The sequence below is a fragment of the Lissotriton vulgaris genome, chromosome 8 (genome assembly GCF_964263255.1).
Source record: "Lissotriton vulgaris chromosome 8, aLisVul1.2, whole genome shotgun sequence".
NCBI classification, from domain to species: domain Eukaryota; kingdom Metazoa; phylum Chordata; class Amphibia; order Caudata; family Salamandridae; genus Lissotriton; species Lissotriton vulgaris.
The window spans coordinates 1,263,561,402-1,263,576,859 of NC_141696.1; the positions used below are offsets into that span (position 1 = coordinate 1,263,561,402).

Here is a 15,458-nt window from a genome sequence, read left to right on the forward strand (position 1 = left end):
AGTCAGCCTCAGTCAAATATTCTGCTGTAAATGCATGGTCAATTATATAGAATCTGTAGTCAATTGAATTTTTTTTCCACGTTTTAACTCTGGTACATTGTAGTGCATTTGATTCTTAAGAGTATACTGCAAAGTTTGTCGCTTCAGTAGAGAAACGTTCTTCATTGTCCTGCAAAGAGGGCAGTTGCATACGTTACCTTTTCCATCAATGACTAATCAGTCAGAATGCCCATTCTTCTACCTAAGAAAGGGGCCCTATGGGGACAAAGCCATCATACTAATCCGAGTGCGTCCAAGTTTAAGACCTTGGCAGAGAGGCAGAGTGCCTCTACTCAGTCGCATATAGGTATGTACATCTTGTCCTTCATGTTGCCAGCTTTTGAAGGAGGAATGCCGTTTTCAAGGACTTTCGACTCCTGGATTTTCAGCATGGAGGTCAAATACAAAAAAAAAACAAATACATAACTTTGCTTATCTTACTGCACCAGGGGCAAGGCCACATAGAACTTTCCAGCTCCAGCATAGCACACAAACTCCCTCCGACTAACTACAGCCAGCACAAACAACTCCTCGTACCCCATGGACCACCTCCATTTCTAGATGTACCCCAGAACGACTCTACATGGCACCCTCGCCTACAGACCACCTAGACCGTGCATCGCATTCACCATTAACATCGCAGACCTCATTGCGCCCCACGCCCTCGCATCCACGGACTACGTACTTTTCGGAGACCTGACCTTCCACCTCGACAACCTCAGCGACCCCAACTCCACCGCCCTCCTGGATAACCTCGCTAACATCGGATTGAGACAGCTCATCACCAACCCCAGCCACAAGGCAGGGCACACCCTCAACCCCATCTTCGCAGGAGGAAAAAACATTTTCTGCAGCCACACCACGGAACCCCTCTGGACCGACCAACACTGCGTCCACTTCTCCTTTTCCAAACCAACCGCACACAAGCCTGCACAACGCCCCCGTGCAGGAACTGGAGCAAGAACACCGAAGAGCACTTCAACTCCGCCCTCAACCGTGCTCCTCCACCCACTATTACCGACGCCATCTCTACAACCAATGAACTCCACAGATGGATCACCAACTGCGCAAATACACTCGCCCCTCAAGAACTCCGACAGACAACGCACCACGAAAGCCACCTGGTTCACCACCGACCTCAGAGAATCCAAGCGCACGTGCCGACGACTCTAGAAAGCTTGGAGGAACAGCAAAACCTCAGAAACACGCAAAGCCTACAAGACCGCCATGGCAGAACACCACCTGCTCATCAGAACCACGAAGAAGAACTTCATCCAAGGCAGAGTCCTCTCCCACTCCCGCAACTCTAAGGAACTCTTCAGCATCATACATTAATTTACCCTACCCCCCCAGTGAATCCTCGACGTTCCTCCCTCCCAGGACCTCAGTAACAAACTCCGCTCTTACTTCCATCACAAGATCAGGACTCTTACGAGAACTTCGAATGTAACCAAGGTACTGACACTACACCAACCACAGATAACTGTACCCAGCCTACCATCACCACCTGGACCTCTTTCACTACAAAAGACACTGTTAAAACATGAGGAGCATACACTCAGGAACCTCCACCGACCGATGCCCGCCGTACATCTTTCGCAGACCCGCCTCTGCTATAGCAACCAAATTATGACGTACTATCAACTGCACCCTAAAAACTGGCACGTTCCCCGATGGCTGGAAATGTACAGAAGTCAAGCCCCTGTTCAAGAAGCCCTCCGCAGACACAACAGACCTCAATAACTACAGACCCATCTCCCTCCTCCCCTTCGCAGCCAAAGTCACCGAAAAGATCTTCAACAGCCAGCTCACAAACTTAATTGAATCCAACTTGATCCTCGACACTTCCCAATCCGGATTCCGCAAAAATTACAGCACAGAGACTGCCCTCCTAACTGCCACGGATGACATTTGCACCCTCCTAGACCAAGGCCACATGGCTGCCCTCATCCTACTAGACCTCTCAGCAGCTTTCAACACAGTCTCCCACCGCGCACTAACCGTCAGACTCTATGACGCCAGCATACAGGGTACTGCCCTAGACTGGATCCGCTCCTTCCTCACCAGCTGAATCCAGACTCCCACCCTTCCTCTACGACCCACAGAGATCAGCTGCGGAATACCCCAAGGATCCTCAGTCAGCCCAACCCTCTTCAACATCTACATGGCCCCCCTCGCTACCATTGTCGGAAAACACAAACTCTCCATAGTATCCTACACCAACGACACCCAGCTCATCCTCTCACTCACCAAGCAACCCGACATCACCAGACACAGTTCATAGGAAGGAATGAAAGACATTGCATCCTGGATGAGCAGCAGCTGCCTGAAGCTCAACTCTGAGAAAACGGAAGACCTCATCCTCAGATCCACCCCTTCCACATGGGACAACACCTGGTGGCCCACCGCCCTCTGCAACCCTCCCACGGACCACGCCTGCAACCTCGTCATCGTACTCGACTCCTCCCTCACCATGAACCGACCGGTCAACGCTGTATCTTCCAAGTGCTTCAACACCCTCTACGCCAAAATCAGCAGGTCTCTACTCCTCAAACTGCAGACCATCCAGAACGCCGCAGCCAGACTCGGCCTCGGTATCATATCACCCAGCACCTACAAGACCTCCACTGGCTCCCCTTTGAAAAGAGAGTGACCTTCAAACTGCTCACTCATGCCTACAAATCCTGACACAAGACCGGACCCCAACACCTCAACAAAGAACTCCTTCTAAGCATCCAAGAGAAACCTCCGCTCAGCCGACCTTGCCGTGGCCGAAATCCCACGCATTCGCAGAGCCAGAACGGGAGGAAAAGCCTTCTCCTCCACTGTGGCCAAGACCAGGAATGAACTTCCCCTGAGCATCAGACAAACCCTCACACTGCAAGTATTAAGGAGGAGCCTCAAGACCTGGCTCTTCGGATGAGACGGAGCTGCTCAAATCCCCTCGCACCTTGAGACCCTCGCACGTGAGTAGTGTGCTTCACAAATCCCTGATTGATTGATTGATTGAGAGCTTGGAAGTCCGAGCTGTCTTCGATAAGATGCCATTGGAAGGATTTTTTGCCCTCAAAGAATGTGTAAGGATAAAGATGAGGCAAAAAGCATGATTTTGATCTCTTGAAATTTTGATCATTGTTTCTTTGCGAGTCCCAAGTGGATAGCATTGCAGTAACCGAGGCAGGACTTTAGTAGTTCAAGGATCACGGCTATCCTGTGTTCATTTCATAGTGTGTCATAGAGTATGACTCTAAAAGTGCATGACTTTTGTGGTGGCGAAGGGCAATGTCCTATGAAAATAATCCTTCTTAAATTAATTGATGTTGAGTAAAGGGAAACGAAGAGTAGGACCTCATTCATCAGCGTGCTGAGGCACATCCACTAGCTAAAGAGGTGCTACATATCCAAAAATGCTATCCTGGTATTCTGTTGTTTGGAGATTGACAATTCTCACAACCAGGTGAGACATGAGCTCATGCAACTCAGTCAGCTTTACCCAGATAGGTCATACGACAAACACACATTTCTGCAAGCAAACATGGCAGTCTGCCTGTAATCACTCTGGACAGTTGCAGAGCCTCGATGCTACACTAGTGTCAGTTGGTTGTTATATAGATGCCAGATAACATAACTTTTATCTTGATTTTTAGTACTTTAGAAATGGTCTTAACATGTTCCTTGATGGCTACATTGAGTGGATGCAAGCAATTATCAGTTGGACACACTTATTAAATATAGATGTATTTTGATGAGATTGCATAACACTATCCGTGCTTTGTGCTGACATTATTTAGTTTGTTCATTTTTACCTGCAACAAGATAAACCTAAATAATGTATCTTTTTTGCATATGTATTTCAGGCAACAAGAGAAAAATTGACTCAACATTGCACAAATCTTGGAACGTCTCTGGGGAAAGAGAATGACCTGGCGCTCATCATTGATGGCCAAACTCTAAAATACGCGTTGTCATTCGAAGTCCGCCAGTGCTTCTTGGACCTCGCGCTCTCGTGCAAAGCTGTCATCTGCTGCAGGTAGGAATGGGACGGTGTCGTAGGCCTGGTCCAGATCTCAAGGAACTGTTTTACATGTCATTAAAAAAATGTAAATCCAGTATTTGTAAAGCGCGAACAGCTACCCGAAGGCATCCGGGCGCTGGGGGCCGTCGGGAAGATTAAGCAAGCGATTGCCCAGAGTTACTTGGTGCTGGGCTGACCTGCCGCCGGTGCTGAGAATCGAACCGTGAGCCCCTGATTCAACGTCAGTCTCCCTGGCCGTGGCGCCACACCTCCTCCGTTTTAATGGGACTATCTTTACAAAGCAGCTTTGCCTTTGCACATAGCAGCTGGTAGTACCAATCACATATTGTCACAGTTTAAGTTCAAGAGTTGTGTACATACTGACGAGGGTGAGTAGGAAAAAGCATTTGGTGTGCATCAATTTCAGGAGATTCCAAAAGGAGAGTAGTTCAAGGTAAATTGAATAAGCATTATTTATTTTGGAATTTTATAAAGCGCTTAGTTACGCTCTCCGGCGTGTCCCTGCGCTGAGACTGAGTATGTGGGGGGGTGGAAAGTTAAGGCAGTGCTAGACGAAACAGGTGTGCTTTGAGGGCTCTGCGGAATTTGGCCTCAGAGGGTTCAAGGCGTAATTCAGTCGGGAGTAGAGCCTTCATTAGTAGAGCCTTCTATTATTTAGGAGTTTTTCTAGGAAAGAAATTAAAGGGGAGTTGGAGACAAGGGAGAGATGAAGAAAAAGAAAAATCTGAGAGGCGTAACTTTGACAAAATGGAAGTGAATTCTAATCTGAAAGGGGAGTGTGAGACAAGATGTGGATATTTTTAAAGTTAAAGCAAGAAGACAAATATGAAATGGAAGCTAGAGGAGAAAATGGATGAGTGATAAATCAAAAGAGAGAACTGAGATAAGAATTAATTTCAACTCCCTAACAAGTATGAGAGACGGGAATCCTAGGAGTGCTAAAGATCTGCTAAACCCAAGGAGAAGGGGCATTTAAATGGAAGTAGAAATATTAGGATAAACTAAGTAAGTGAAACAGAGGAATAGGAGGGAGGTAGGTGTTTGTATTCAGTTTAGCGTGACAAATGCACAATGACTGCAATAGTGCGTTCAAGGAGCGTGCTATTGGGTGCTATTAAGACAAGCCCAGATTTAATATTTCTTCACAGCTACTTAAACATCCGCTATTAAGCATTTGCACTTAGAAGGGGTATAGCCAGTGCTTAATTTGAGCTGGTGGTTTCCGGTGCTCGGCATGGCAATTCATTCACAACACCAGGATTTGAGACCAACAACAACACTTCATTATTATCTCCTTGGACGCTCATGATGAGCTGAGTTAGTCATGAGCCACGGCGCTATGGTGCTCATTACGAGCTCAGCTCGTCATGGCCTGTGGAACGCTCCGGTGCGGGGAGAATTCCCCCGCTGTACTGAGCGTTCCACGAGAGGCAATACACCTGTGACGAGCTGAGCTCGTCATGAGCACAGGAGCGCCGTAGCTCATGACGACCTCAGCTCATCATGAGCATGGGGGTGCCGTGCGCGCCACCTCCCCCCCAGCACAGCGGGGGGATTAACCCCCGCAGCGAAGGGGTTAAGAAAATAGACATTAAAACAACAAATGCCTGACTCCCAAGCAGTGCTTTAAATGGGCCAGTTCTGTCTGGTATGGAGTACCAACACTTTTATATTTTGAGAGGGAGAGTACCGGCACTTCTCAGAAACAAGCAGGTACTCTGGTACAGAGTACCTGCATTTCTAGTTTTTCATTTCATGCACTGCTCCCAGGCCTTTCTTATAGCTTTGGGGGCCTCGAACATTCCGAATTGTCCCACTAGTAGCAGTGTGAATGTTAGTAGTTGTGTAAGTACAGTCATTGGCAGCGCTGGCTGGGGCAACTGGTGGTGCAAGCTGTGGCAGCCTCCTGACCAGGGCCCTGGAGCGTTTTTTTGGACAAATTAAGCACTGGGTGTAGCATGGCCACTGGAAAAATATGGTCTCGGTTTGTGCGTTATAATCCAGTAGCTCGTCTGCAACAAATGCATTACTGTTCCCTTGCAATATGTTAATATTTGAAAAGGGAACACTCTCCGCTCATTTTCTGATCATGAATATGGATGCGATGTTTATTTGCAAAACACCCACTGCTGTTTGCCCAGAAAGAGGTCAAGCGAATCGTCCAAGGAGAAATAAACAACCATGACAACGATAAACCAGGCCTGGGGCCGCGGCGCGTGGCCAGAAGTATCCGCAGCCCTCCCGGATGTTCTTGTTACTGGAGACAGGTTCACACATGAAGGGCGCGGTGGAATTCTTCGTCGCTGCGCGAGCCATGCGCGGCGCGTCCAGCCAAGGAAAGGCCTTTGAGTAAAGCAGGGGCAGCCAGTGCACCAATAAAAATCCAGAAGACGGCAGCAGAGCTACAGGCTAGTGCGCCAGCCCACCCAAGGAGGAACGGTCCAAAACTCTAGATGAGAGGGACGTAGAGTCTCGGAAAATACAACCCATTGTTTAAAAATATACTGATATAAAAAAATCACAATGGTATAAACCAGCTAAAACCACGATGAATGCTTGAAACGTGAATAAACCGTAAGTAGTAATCAGTAATACATATTTAACAACTGTGAATGAATGAACATAAGACACTCTTTCTACCCGGCTGCACAGAATCACAAAATTGAAGGGTAGATGTGCAGTGCATTCTCAATGGCCTAGCACCCATCTCTGTTCCACGAGTTATAGTTCTCCTCTTTTTCTGTTATCCAATTGAGCAAGCTTAACCGAAAATAATTATTTGTGAATGAAAAACCCGAAACTGGAGCATTGCATTCATTACAATTGGGGTGGGGTCGCATTCATATTGACATAGTCATCTGGAAACCTCACCCTAGTCTTTACCCACTGTGTTCAAGAACGTACAAGGCTGCTTATAACTACATTCTCTAGTTAATTAATTATTCAATTCAGCTACAATGTTCAGGCTAGCAGACATCAGGCATTTTATTTTTCTGTGCACTCATAAGAGAAATGCTTCCTTACTGAAGTCACTGATGATAAAGAATGGTAATTACAAAATTGGGGCATAGCATAAGAAGTAATCAGAAGCAGTCACATGTTTCTGATGCCCTAGACACTGATGTGCAGAGCAGCAGTTCGTCTACAAGGCCCAAATAATAATAAGCATTTGCAATGCAATAGGTCTCTCATTTATGCGAGTTTGAGCTATTGGCATTGTAAATGACAATGCCTTTTATTTATGTTTTGGTTTTTAAAACATAAATAAAAGGCATTGTTATTTACAATGCCATCGCTGAGTTGCCCCCATCTGTCTCCTATGGCCCCTGAAGAGTTACCCGGTTGCTGCCAGTTAAATAAACATGCCGGTGGTCACAACTGGCATGAGAGGCCCTCCTCCAGTAAGAGAAACTCATGAGAAAAATGGTGCTCACAGACTAAAGAAAACGTACTGTGTTTAAACCGAAGTACAAGGGCCAGTTCTCATGGAAAGTTACAATTGAAGTCAAGCGGTACTAAGGAGGGACTAACAAGCCTCTTTAGAAATCAGAAGACAGCGTTTACGAAGGGTAATGACACAAGCCAATGACAAATAGGGGCGGAGAGTGGGCGGGGCTTCAAGTACATATTCCAATACAGCATGGCTCGCAGATAAGCGCATGCGCTGCCCAGGCTCGACCTAAAAAACTGAAAAGGCTGATGTAGGTCTTCTTGATAAATGGCTTGTGAGTGGGTTTTACTGATGTGACACCATGGTGTGTTTCTGAGTGATGCATCATAGAGATGGTTTGTACAGCTGTTTGCATGGTACTCTGATGACAAAATAATGAATAAGAGCTCTTCAAGACATAGTCTGGCTTTAGATTTCACATTTTGGCTCCAGTGACCACAGAAAGTGATTCATATTTGTAATATAACTTTTTTCCCACTGCTGGTATATTGGATACTAGTGTATGTTACCGCTCATCATATTGTAACTAATATACCCTGCCAGATGTGAAGCCAGCTTGCGCTTTGACTTTGCTCATAGCTCTGCTCGTGTGTCTTCGCCTCTATCCCCAGCTGCTGAGCTGTACTTGAAATTATGTCATCTGTGCTTTTCCATTTTTATATAAGTCCACCTAGAAAAAATTCACTCGCTGATAGGTAGTTCATGTAGACACTCAAGATGCAATATGTTTACAACACTAGAGTTGGCGCCCAAAGTTTCTCAAGAGCCCATCCTACACTTCTTGTCTCTTGATCACATTCTTTCAAATTCTTCTTCAACCAATAGTTCTCTCTTTGTCACAGTATTCCTGTCTTCCTCAGTCTTTCCCACTTTCTTGCATTTTTCCGTCTTGCTCTGGATGAAAGTGTGAAGATAAATAAATAAGTTATGTTCCCCAATAATGACAGACGTTGCTCACCACCTGCACAAATTAAGCCCCGGCAAATTTACCATTGGAAATCGAAAGTACAGGTGCCAGAGACACGTTGGCCAACCAAGGGATAGCCAAATGTTCACAGGGGACATTTAGCCATATTGCTGATAGGATTATGTATTAAGCAGAGTTTGTGTGTTCTCTGATCCACTCATTAATAATGAACCATATGCCCTGGTGTAGCTCGATGTATATGAATCTGAATGAAAAGCAGTCAATGCTTCTGCTGCCAGATGGTCGAGCTAGAAGGCATATCCTACACATTGGCCTGCCTAGGAGAGTTCCATGTCCTCAGTGTGGTTCACGTCTGCGTTTAGGACTACATGCTTCTTTTGGACCTACAGCGATTAGTGTTGCAGCAGACTTACCCACGGTATGCACACAGATGTTACATTCCTAATTCCATTGTTGTTCATTGCAGAAAATTAACTGGGGTGGCGGAGTGAGCTAAAGAATGATGATGGATTAAACCCAGATAGGTTGACTGGGGGTGAGTGCTTGCAATGATTAACACACCGTCCATCATCCCCTTTGGTTTTGCTTTGTTCGCCCTAAGTTGGCAGGGTATGCCCAGACGTGGGTCTCTTGCTCACTTTGCCAATGGATTCAAACTAGCCTAGCTGATGACGGTTGATTAGCCAGAAACCGGTCCCAGGATGCTTGTTTTCGGTCCAGGGAAGACCTGGCTTGGCAGTTCGGGCTGGACTGTTCCCATGAGGCACAGGGTCAGACTGATTTGCATATGGCCATGTCTGAACTGGGGTGGCGGAGTGAGCTAAAGAATGATGATCGATTAAACCCAGATCAGTTGGCTGGGGGTGAGTGCCTGCAATGTTCAACACTCCGTCCATCATCCCCTTTGGTTTTGCATTGCAGAAAATGACCGTAAAGTAGTTTAAAAGTCTCTCAAGACCAACCTAATAATGACTTTTTTCTGGGCGATAAAGTTCTGCAGAGAAAAGAAACTGGGATGACACCATCCTAAAATAGGAATGTGAAGGGAGGTTTTTTGAAACAATGAACACTACTTGGCGAAAATATGACAATACCAAAACAAATTAATGCTTACCTAAAAATGGAAGAGATCCAATAAATAAAGCATTAAGGCCCTCATTAGGAGTCCACTGGGAATTTGTATTTGGTAACTTAGCAACCAGAATTGTCAGTTCCCTGAGGACCCTGATTCCAAGATGCAAAATGGTCTGGTTATTATGAGTTTTATTCTATGTCATGGGAAATTACGGGGGGAAATCCGTGTCACTGCTGGTGTTTACCAAATTCAGACCCTTTTCCGGGGACTTGGTCTATATAAGGTTTCATATAGCGAACAACTCCGAAAGGCATGCTATATTATATCATGCAGTTATGTTCCATATCGCACACATTAATATCCAGCAGTCGAGGCAAGTAACTTCTGTTAAATCAGATTTCCTCTCAACACATCACGTCCATGAGCAAAAAACGCCCTTCCGGGCATCACTAAACGTCAGTGCTGCATTTGTGAAAATGAATCCTGCTCTGTCCAGAGTTACCAGGGTTTGCAAGGCCAGGTGCAAGTAGCTTTTAATTCAAACTTTACTTGCAGTTTTACTGGTGTGCGAAAAGCCAAATGATGGCAGAATCACAACCACATTTAGTAGGTTTTTACTACCTTGGCTCCTCTGGAAAAAGTAATATTTTGTGAGCAGTGTGAGCCGGCGCTGACAGAGAGTGATGCATTTTAATGAAAGTCTGGTGCTAGTGCGGTTGATTTAAAAACCGTCTAGCGTAAATTTCTTTTATCTCGTGTAGCGCTTCGATGCTATTTCTACTTTTTAAACAACTAATGGGGGGTGAATTTGTGTGCTGATTTATAACACTTTGGTCTGCACTTGGTACCCACCTGATCGGTCCCCGGTCCGTCACGGCGATTCTGTGCCGCTTGAACGGAGGGACGCAACTCCTCCCCTTTGCTGCCTACATAGGTGCCTGTTGTAATCGCCGCGCTGGTGTGAGCAGTGTGATCCGGCGCTGACAGCCAGTGGTGCATTTTAATGAAAGTCTGGTGCTAGTGCGGTTGATTTAAAAACCGTCTAGCGTAAATTTCTTTTATCTTGTGTAGCGCTTCGGTGCTATTTCTACTTTTAAACAACTAATGGGGGGTGAATTTGTGTGCTGATTTATAACACTTTGGTCTGCACTTGGTACCCACCTGATCGGTTCCCGGTCCGTCACGGGGATTCTGTGCCGCTTGAACGGAGGGCCGCGACTCCTCCCCCTTGCTGCGTCACTTCCTGGACTCCCTACATCAGGAGATGGTGACTCGACCGCGCCTACGGCGTGCCGAAAGCATGCCGAAAGCGTGCCAAAGGCAAGCCCGTCTGCGCCCGTCCGCGGCCGGCCGGGGACAGGGGCCACGACCCCTGGACAAAATGGGGCAGTAATACGGTGGAGCGCGCAACAACTCCGTGCCCTTTGTTCTAAAATCACTAAAGCCTGTCTTCATAACCTAAAGGCGGAAGAGGATAACAGCGGCAAAGAGTGTCAGTTTAATTGGCACACTAGAGATACGCAGAAGGTTGAGGACATTAGGCTTATCTGTGGGTTACTGAACACCAGATCCATGCGGAAGCATAAACTGGACATATATGATCTGCTCACTGATATGAAATTCGACCTCCTATTCCTCACCGAGACGTGGCTTGATTCCAACTCAGAGCCCGATGTAGTTGCTTCCCTCCCGGCAGGATATACCTTGGTGAGGTTGGATAGAGCCTCGGGTAGAGGTGGTGGGATAGCGATAATATCTAAGTTGCCGCTATGCTGTCAACTCGAACCGCTCACTACCGCTGATAGTGAGACTGGAGCCTTCTCTATTAAGGTTAATGCAGGCAATACGGTGAAGGGCTTCCTGGTCTATCGCTTTCCAGGTCCATTCACTCGCTTCCCTACCAGCTTAATTGAAGGTATAACGGAAGCAGCCCTACGTAGTGATAAGTTCTTGCTATTAGGTGATCTTAACATCCATTTGGATGCCCATTGGACAAAGGAGCCACTGACATCTGCCAGGACCTACACTCTCTCCAACTCCATATTAGATCTCAGGCCCCTACCCATCAAAAGGGCCACCTACTGGACCCTATTTTTGCCAACTGGGATGAAATTGAAGTAAAGACCCCCATACCAATTCCCTGGTCCGATCACTTTTTAGTGCCTTTTGTTATAAGTGTCCCTGCAGGCAACATCCAAGAGCGAACTAACCTGAAATACCCGAGTCGTAAATGGGCTGCTTTTTCTAAAGTCAAGTTTGATACTGCGCTGATTAAAGGTGGCAGACCGGGAGGTCAGGATGCTGATTCCGCATCCGATAGACTGGAAGGTCGCATTAACGATGCTCTGGATGACATAGCTCCCCTTTGTCACAAGAATCCCTGTAGTAGACTCCAGAAATCTGCCCCTTGGTTCAGCGATGAGCTCCACCTAGCTAAGGCGGAGTGTAAACAACTCGAAAGGCAGTGGAGGGTGGCCTATCTTGATCAAGCTAAACAGAAGTATAGAGCTAAACGGAGAGACTATCATAGCTTAATCAGGCGTTCCAAAGCAACTTATTTTTCAGGCAGAATAGGGGAAGCTAAAAACTACACGAAGGAGTTATTTAAGATTTATAAAGAAATCTCTCTCTGTGGTTCATCGGTTGACCCGTCTAGTGTCTCAGAGGAATCATGTAACCGCATTGCAGCTTTCTTCTCTGAAAAAGTGGCTACCATCTACTCCACTTTTTCAGGAGGAAACAGAAGGGGATCGGATTTTAGAGAGTTTGAACAAGAGGTTGTGGGTCTTAATAGGCTGGAGAACTTTCTCACCCCACCCCCTGACGGCCTACGGCAGATATGCTGCTCCATCAAGTCAGGATCCCCTCGCAATCCGGCTTCGCCGAAACTGCTCGCGGGGAGTATCGAGATCCTAGAGCCCTATATTAGGGATGTTTTGGATCTATCGTTTAAAACTCACACAGTACCTAAAAGATGGAAGCAAGCAGTGGTACTCCCACTCCAAAAAAAGCCCAATCTAAGTTGGGAAAGGTTGGATAATCTTCGCCCTATTTCACTCCTTCCCTATCTGGCCAAAGTGGCAGAAAAGGTGGCCAATCTTCAGCTGATGGCTTATGTGGAGGAGGCCAATCTGCTCCATCCAACTCAGTTTGGCGTTCGCTGACGGCACTCCACTGAGTCAGCGCTGCTTATGGCCATTGAGACAATCAGGCAAGGGGTAGATGAGGGGCAGACGATGGCCCTCATTCTAGTCGACCTAAGTGCAGCGTTCGACACTGTAGCACATTTCACCCTGCTACAGTGTCTGAACAAGGGCGGAGTTACAGGGGCAGCGCTGAAGTGGATCCAATCCTTTCTGTCCGATAGGGGCTTTCAGGTTAGACAGGGGGAACATTACTCTAGTATGTTCAATCTGGATCAAGGGGTACCACAGGGCTCTGCCCTGAGCCCAACCCTGTTTAAGCTATGTGTGTCCCCCGTAGCCAATATTGTGGAAAGCCATGGCATGCAAATAGTGTCATATGCCGATGACACACAGCTGGTCATTTCGCTGTCACGGGCACCCAATGTTGCGGCATCTAGCTTCAGTGCTTGCATGCAGGAGCTTGCATCCTGGATGTCTAACAACTGCCTTCAGCTGATGGCTTATGTGGAGGAGGCCAATCTGCTCCATCCAACTCAGTTTGGCTTTCGCTCACGGCACTCCACTGAGTCAGCGCTGCTTATGGCCATTAAGACAATCAGGCAAGGGGTAGATGAGGGGCAGACGATGGCCCTCATTCTAGTCGACCTAAGTGCAGCGTTAGACACTGTAGCACATTTCACCCTGCTACAGTGTCTGAACAAGGGCAGAGTTACAGGGGCAGCGCTGAAGTGGATCCAATCCTTTCTGTCCGATAGGGGCTTTCAGGTTAGACAGGGGGAACATTACTCTAGTATGTTCAATCTGGATCAAGGGGTACCACAGGGCTCTGCCCTGAGCCCAACCCTGTTTAAGCTATGTGTGTCCCCCGTAGCCAATATTGTGGAAAACCATGGCATGCAAATAGTGTCATATGCCGATGACACACAGCTGGTCATTTCGCTGTCACGGGCACCCAATGTTGCGGCATCTAGCTTCAGTGCTTGCATGCAGGAGCTTGCATCCTGGATGTCTAACAACTGCCTGAAGCTGAATGGTGCCAAAACTGAGGTGCTCGTGGTGGGGGGTGGTCCGGATGTGTGGACCTCGGCATGGTGGCCAGAATGCCTAGGCACCACTCCCGTGCCCTGTCAGCAGGCCAAAAACCTCGGGTGATGTTTGACTCTGAACTATCGTTCACTCCCCAGATTGGTTGAGTGGTTGGAATGTGCTTCGGAATTCTCAAGAGCCTGCGGAAGATTCTGGACCTGCTCCCCGTTGGTGCCAGGCGGACACTGGTGCACGCCCTTGTGACATCGCGACTAGATTACTCCAACCTCCTCTATCTGGGGACCACGGTTAGAAGTCTGAACCGCCTCCAGGTGCTACAGAATGCCGCAGCCCGACTGTTGCTGAGGCTTCCGAGAAGAACGGCCTCCAAAACGGCCCTGAAGGCTCTCCACTGGCTCCCAGTTAGGGAAAGGATCACTTTTAAAGCGTTATGCACGTGTCATTGCATCATTGGGGGAAAGGCGCCCGATCCCTTACAAAGCCTTATCACTCCATACAGACCTAAGCGGATGCTTAAATCCACTGGTACTGGCTTGGTAGCTATTCCCAAAATTAACAAGGCGCGCATGGGGGGCAGATCTTTCAGGCTCCTAGCAGCCAAGAGTTGGAACATGCTTCCGCTGGAGCTGCGTTTAGAACCCTCTGAGGCTAGGTTCCGTAGAGCTCTCAAAACTCACTTGTTCCGGTCATTACTTGTGTAACCCATCCCTGTCTAGCCTCCTCATATTCTCTCACTCTAGCGCGGGGACACGCCGGTGCGCGTAACTAGGCGCTTTACAAACTTCCATAATAATAATAATAATATTCTGAAAACCGTTATTAAAGACTTTTGAATCAGTTGCCGCATCGAATACATTTCGATGTGCACAATGATGCCAACTTACCCAATGTCATGTGTTAACATTTCGGACACTTCTTGGTTTTAATCACCCACATTTTGCATACAGGAATTTATGGATGTACTTTTTAGGTATGAATTTGCTAATCCGAGAATGCAAAGTGCTGCTAGCGAAAAAGTCAGGAGAAGTAGAGATGCGGCCTCTAGAGCAGAGATGGGATTGGAGAATATGTGTTCATGGGTTTTCGTCTTCAGCACTAGGAGGCAATATCTTAGTGAACAATAGAAGAGCCAGCATACTGTTACTCAACCTGATAGCCAGCACATGGGAAAATGTGGAGGGCAAAGTTTAAGAGAAAAAAAAAAACCCTAGAAAAATAATGAGATACATTAACCACATACTGAATCCACGTTGTCTCGCGTCCTGACCCGAAACATTTTGGCTTTGCAGTAACGAGTGGCTCATTAAATTCAAGTTATGTTTCTTTACGATTCTGCGTTAATGATAAGTACATGTGTAGGCAAGATCTCTTTTGTGTGGGTAAGCTCCTCTATCTGCCAACTGCAGTACAAATTAAACAAAAATATAAATCATCACCTCATAAAACCTATTTTACTCCTAGTTGCTCCTTTTTGGAGTTCGAAGACGCCAGAAAGAGTTTCAACAGCTGGTATACATACAGGGAACAAAAGTTTGTTTTTTATCATCCCATAAAATTTGTTAAATCAAAACTCATGATGAATATTATGTAGTGGATGTGTGCTAGTAGGGCACTCCTAGCTTGGGAGTATTTGATGGAAAAAGGTTCATATATTTCACCGACGTTGGGTATATACAGCTGTTTGACCAATTTCAATGTCATGTCAAATAAGTACAATTAAAAAAAACGAATGTAAT

At 46.7% G+C, this 15,458-nt stretch overlaps 1 protein-coding gene across 1 annotated transcript in view; it reads left to right on the forward strand.

The window, feature by feature from the left end:
• Positions 1-15,458, forward strand: part of ATP8A2 (ATPase phospholipid transporting 8A2) — a 2,134,099-nt gene that overhangs the window by 1,105,288 nt on the left and 1,013,353 nt on the right. The window contains exon 25 of the mRNA XM_086935178.1: positions 3,897-4,069. Coding sequence (XP_086791304.1) covers positions 3,897-4,069 — 173 coding nt within the window. The remainder of the gene's footprint in view (positions 1-3,896; positions 4,070-15,458) is intronic.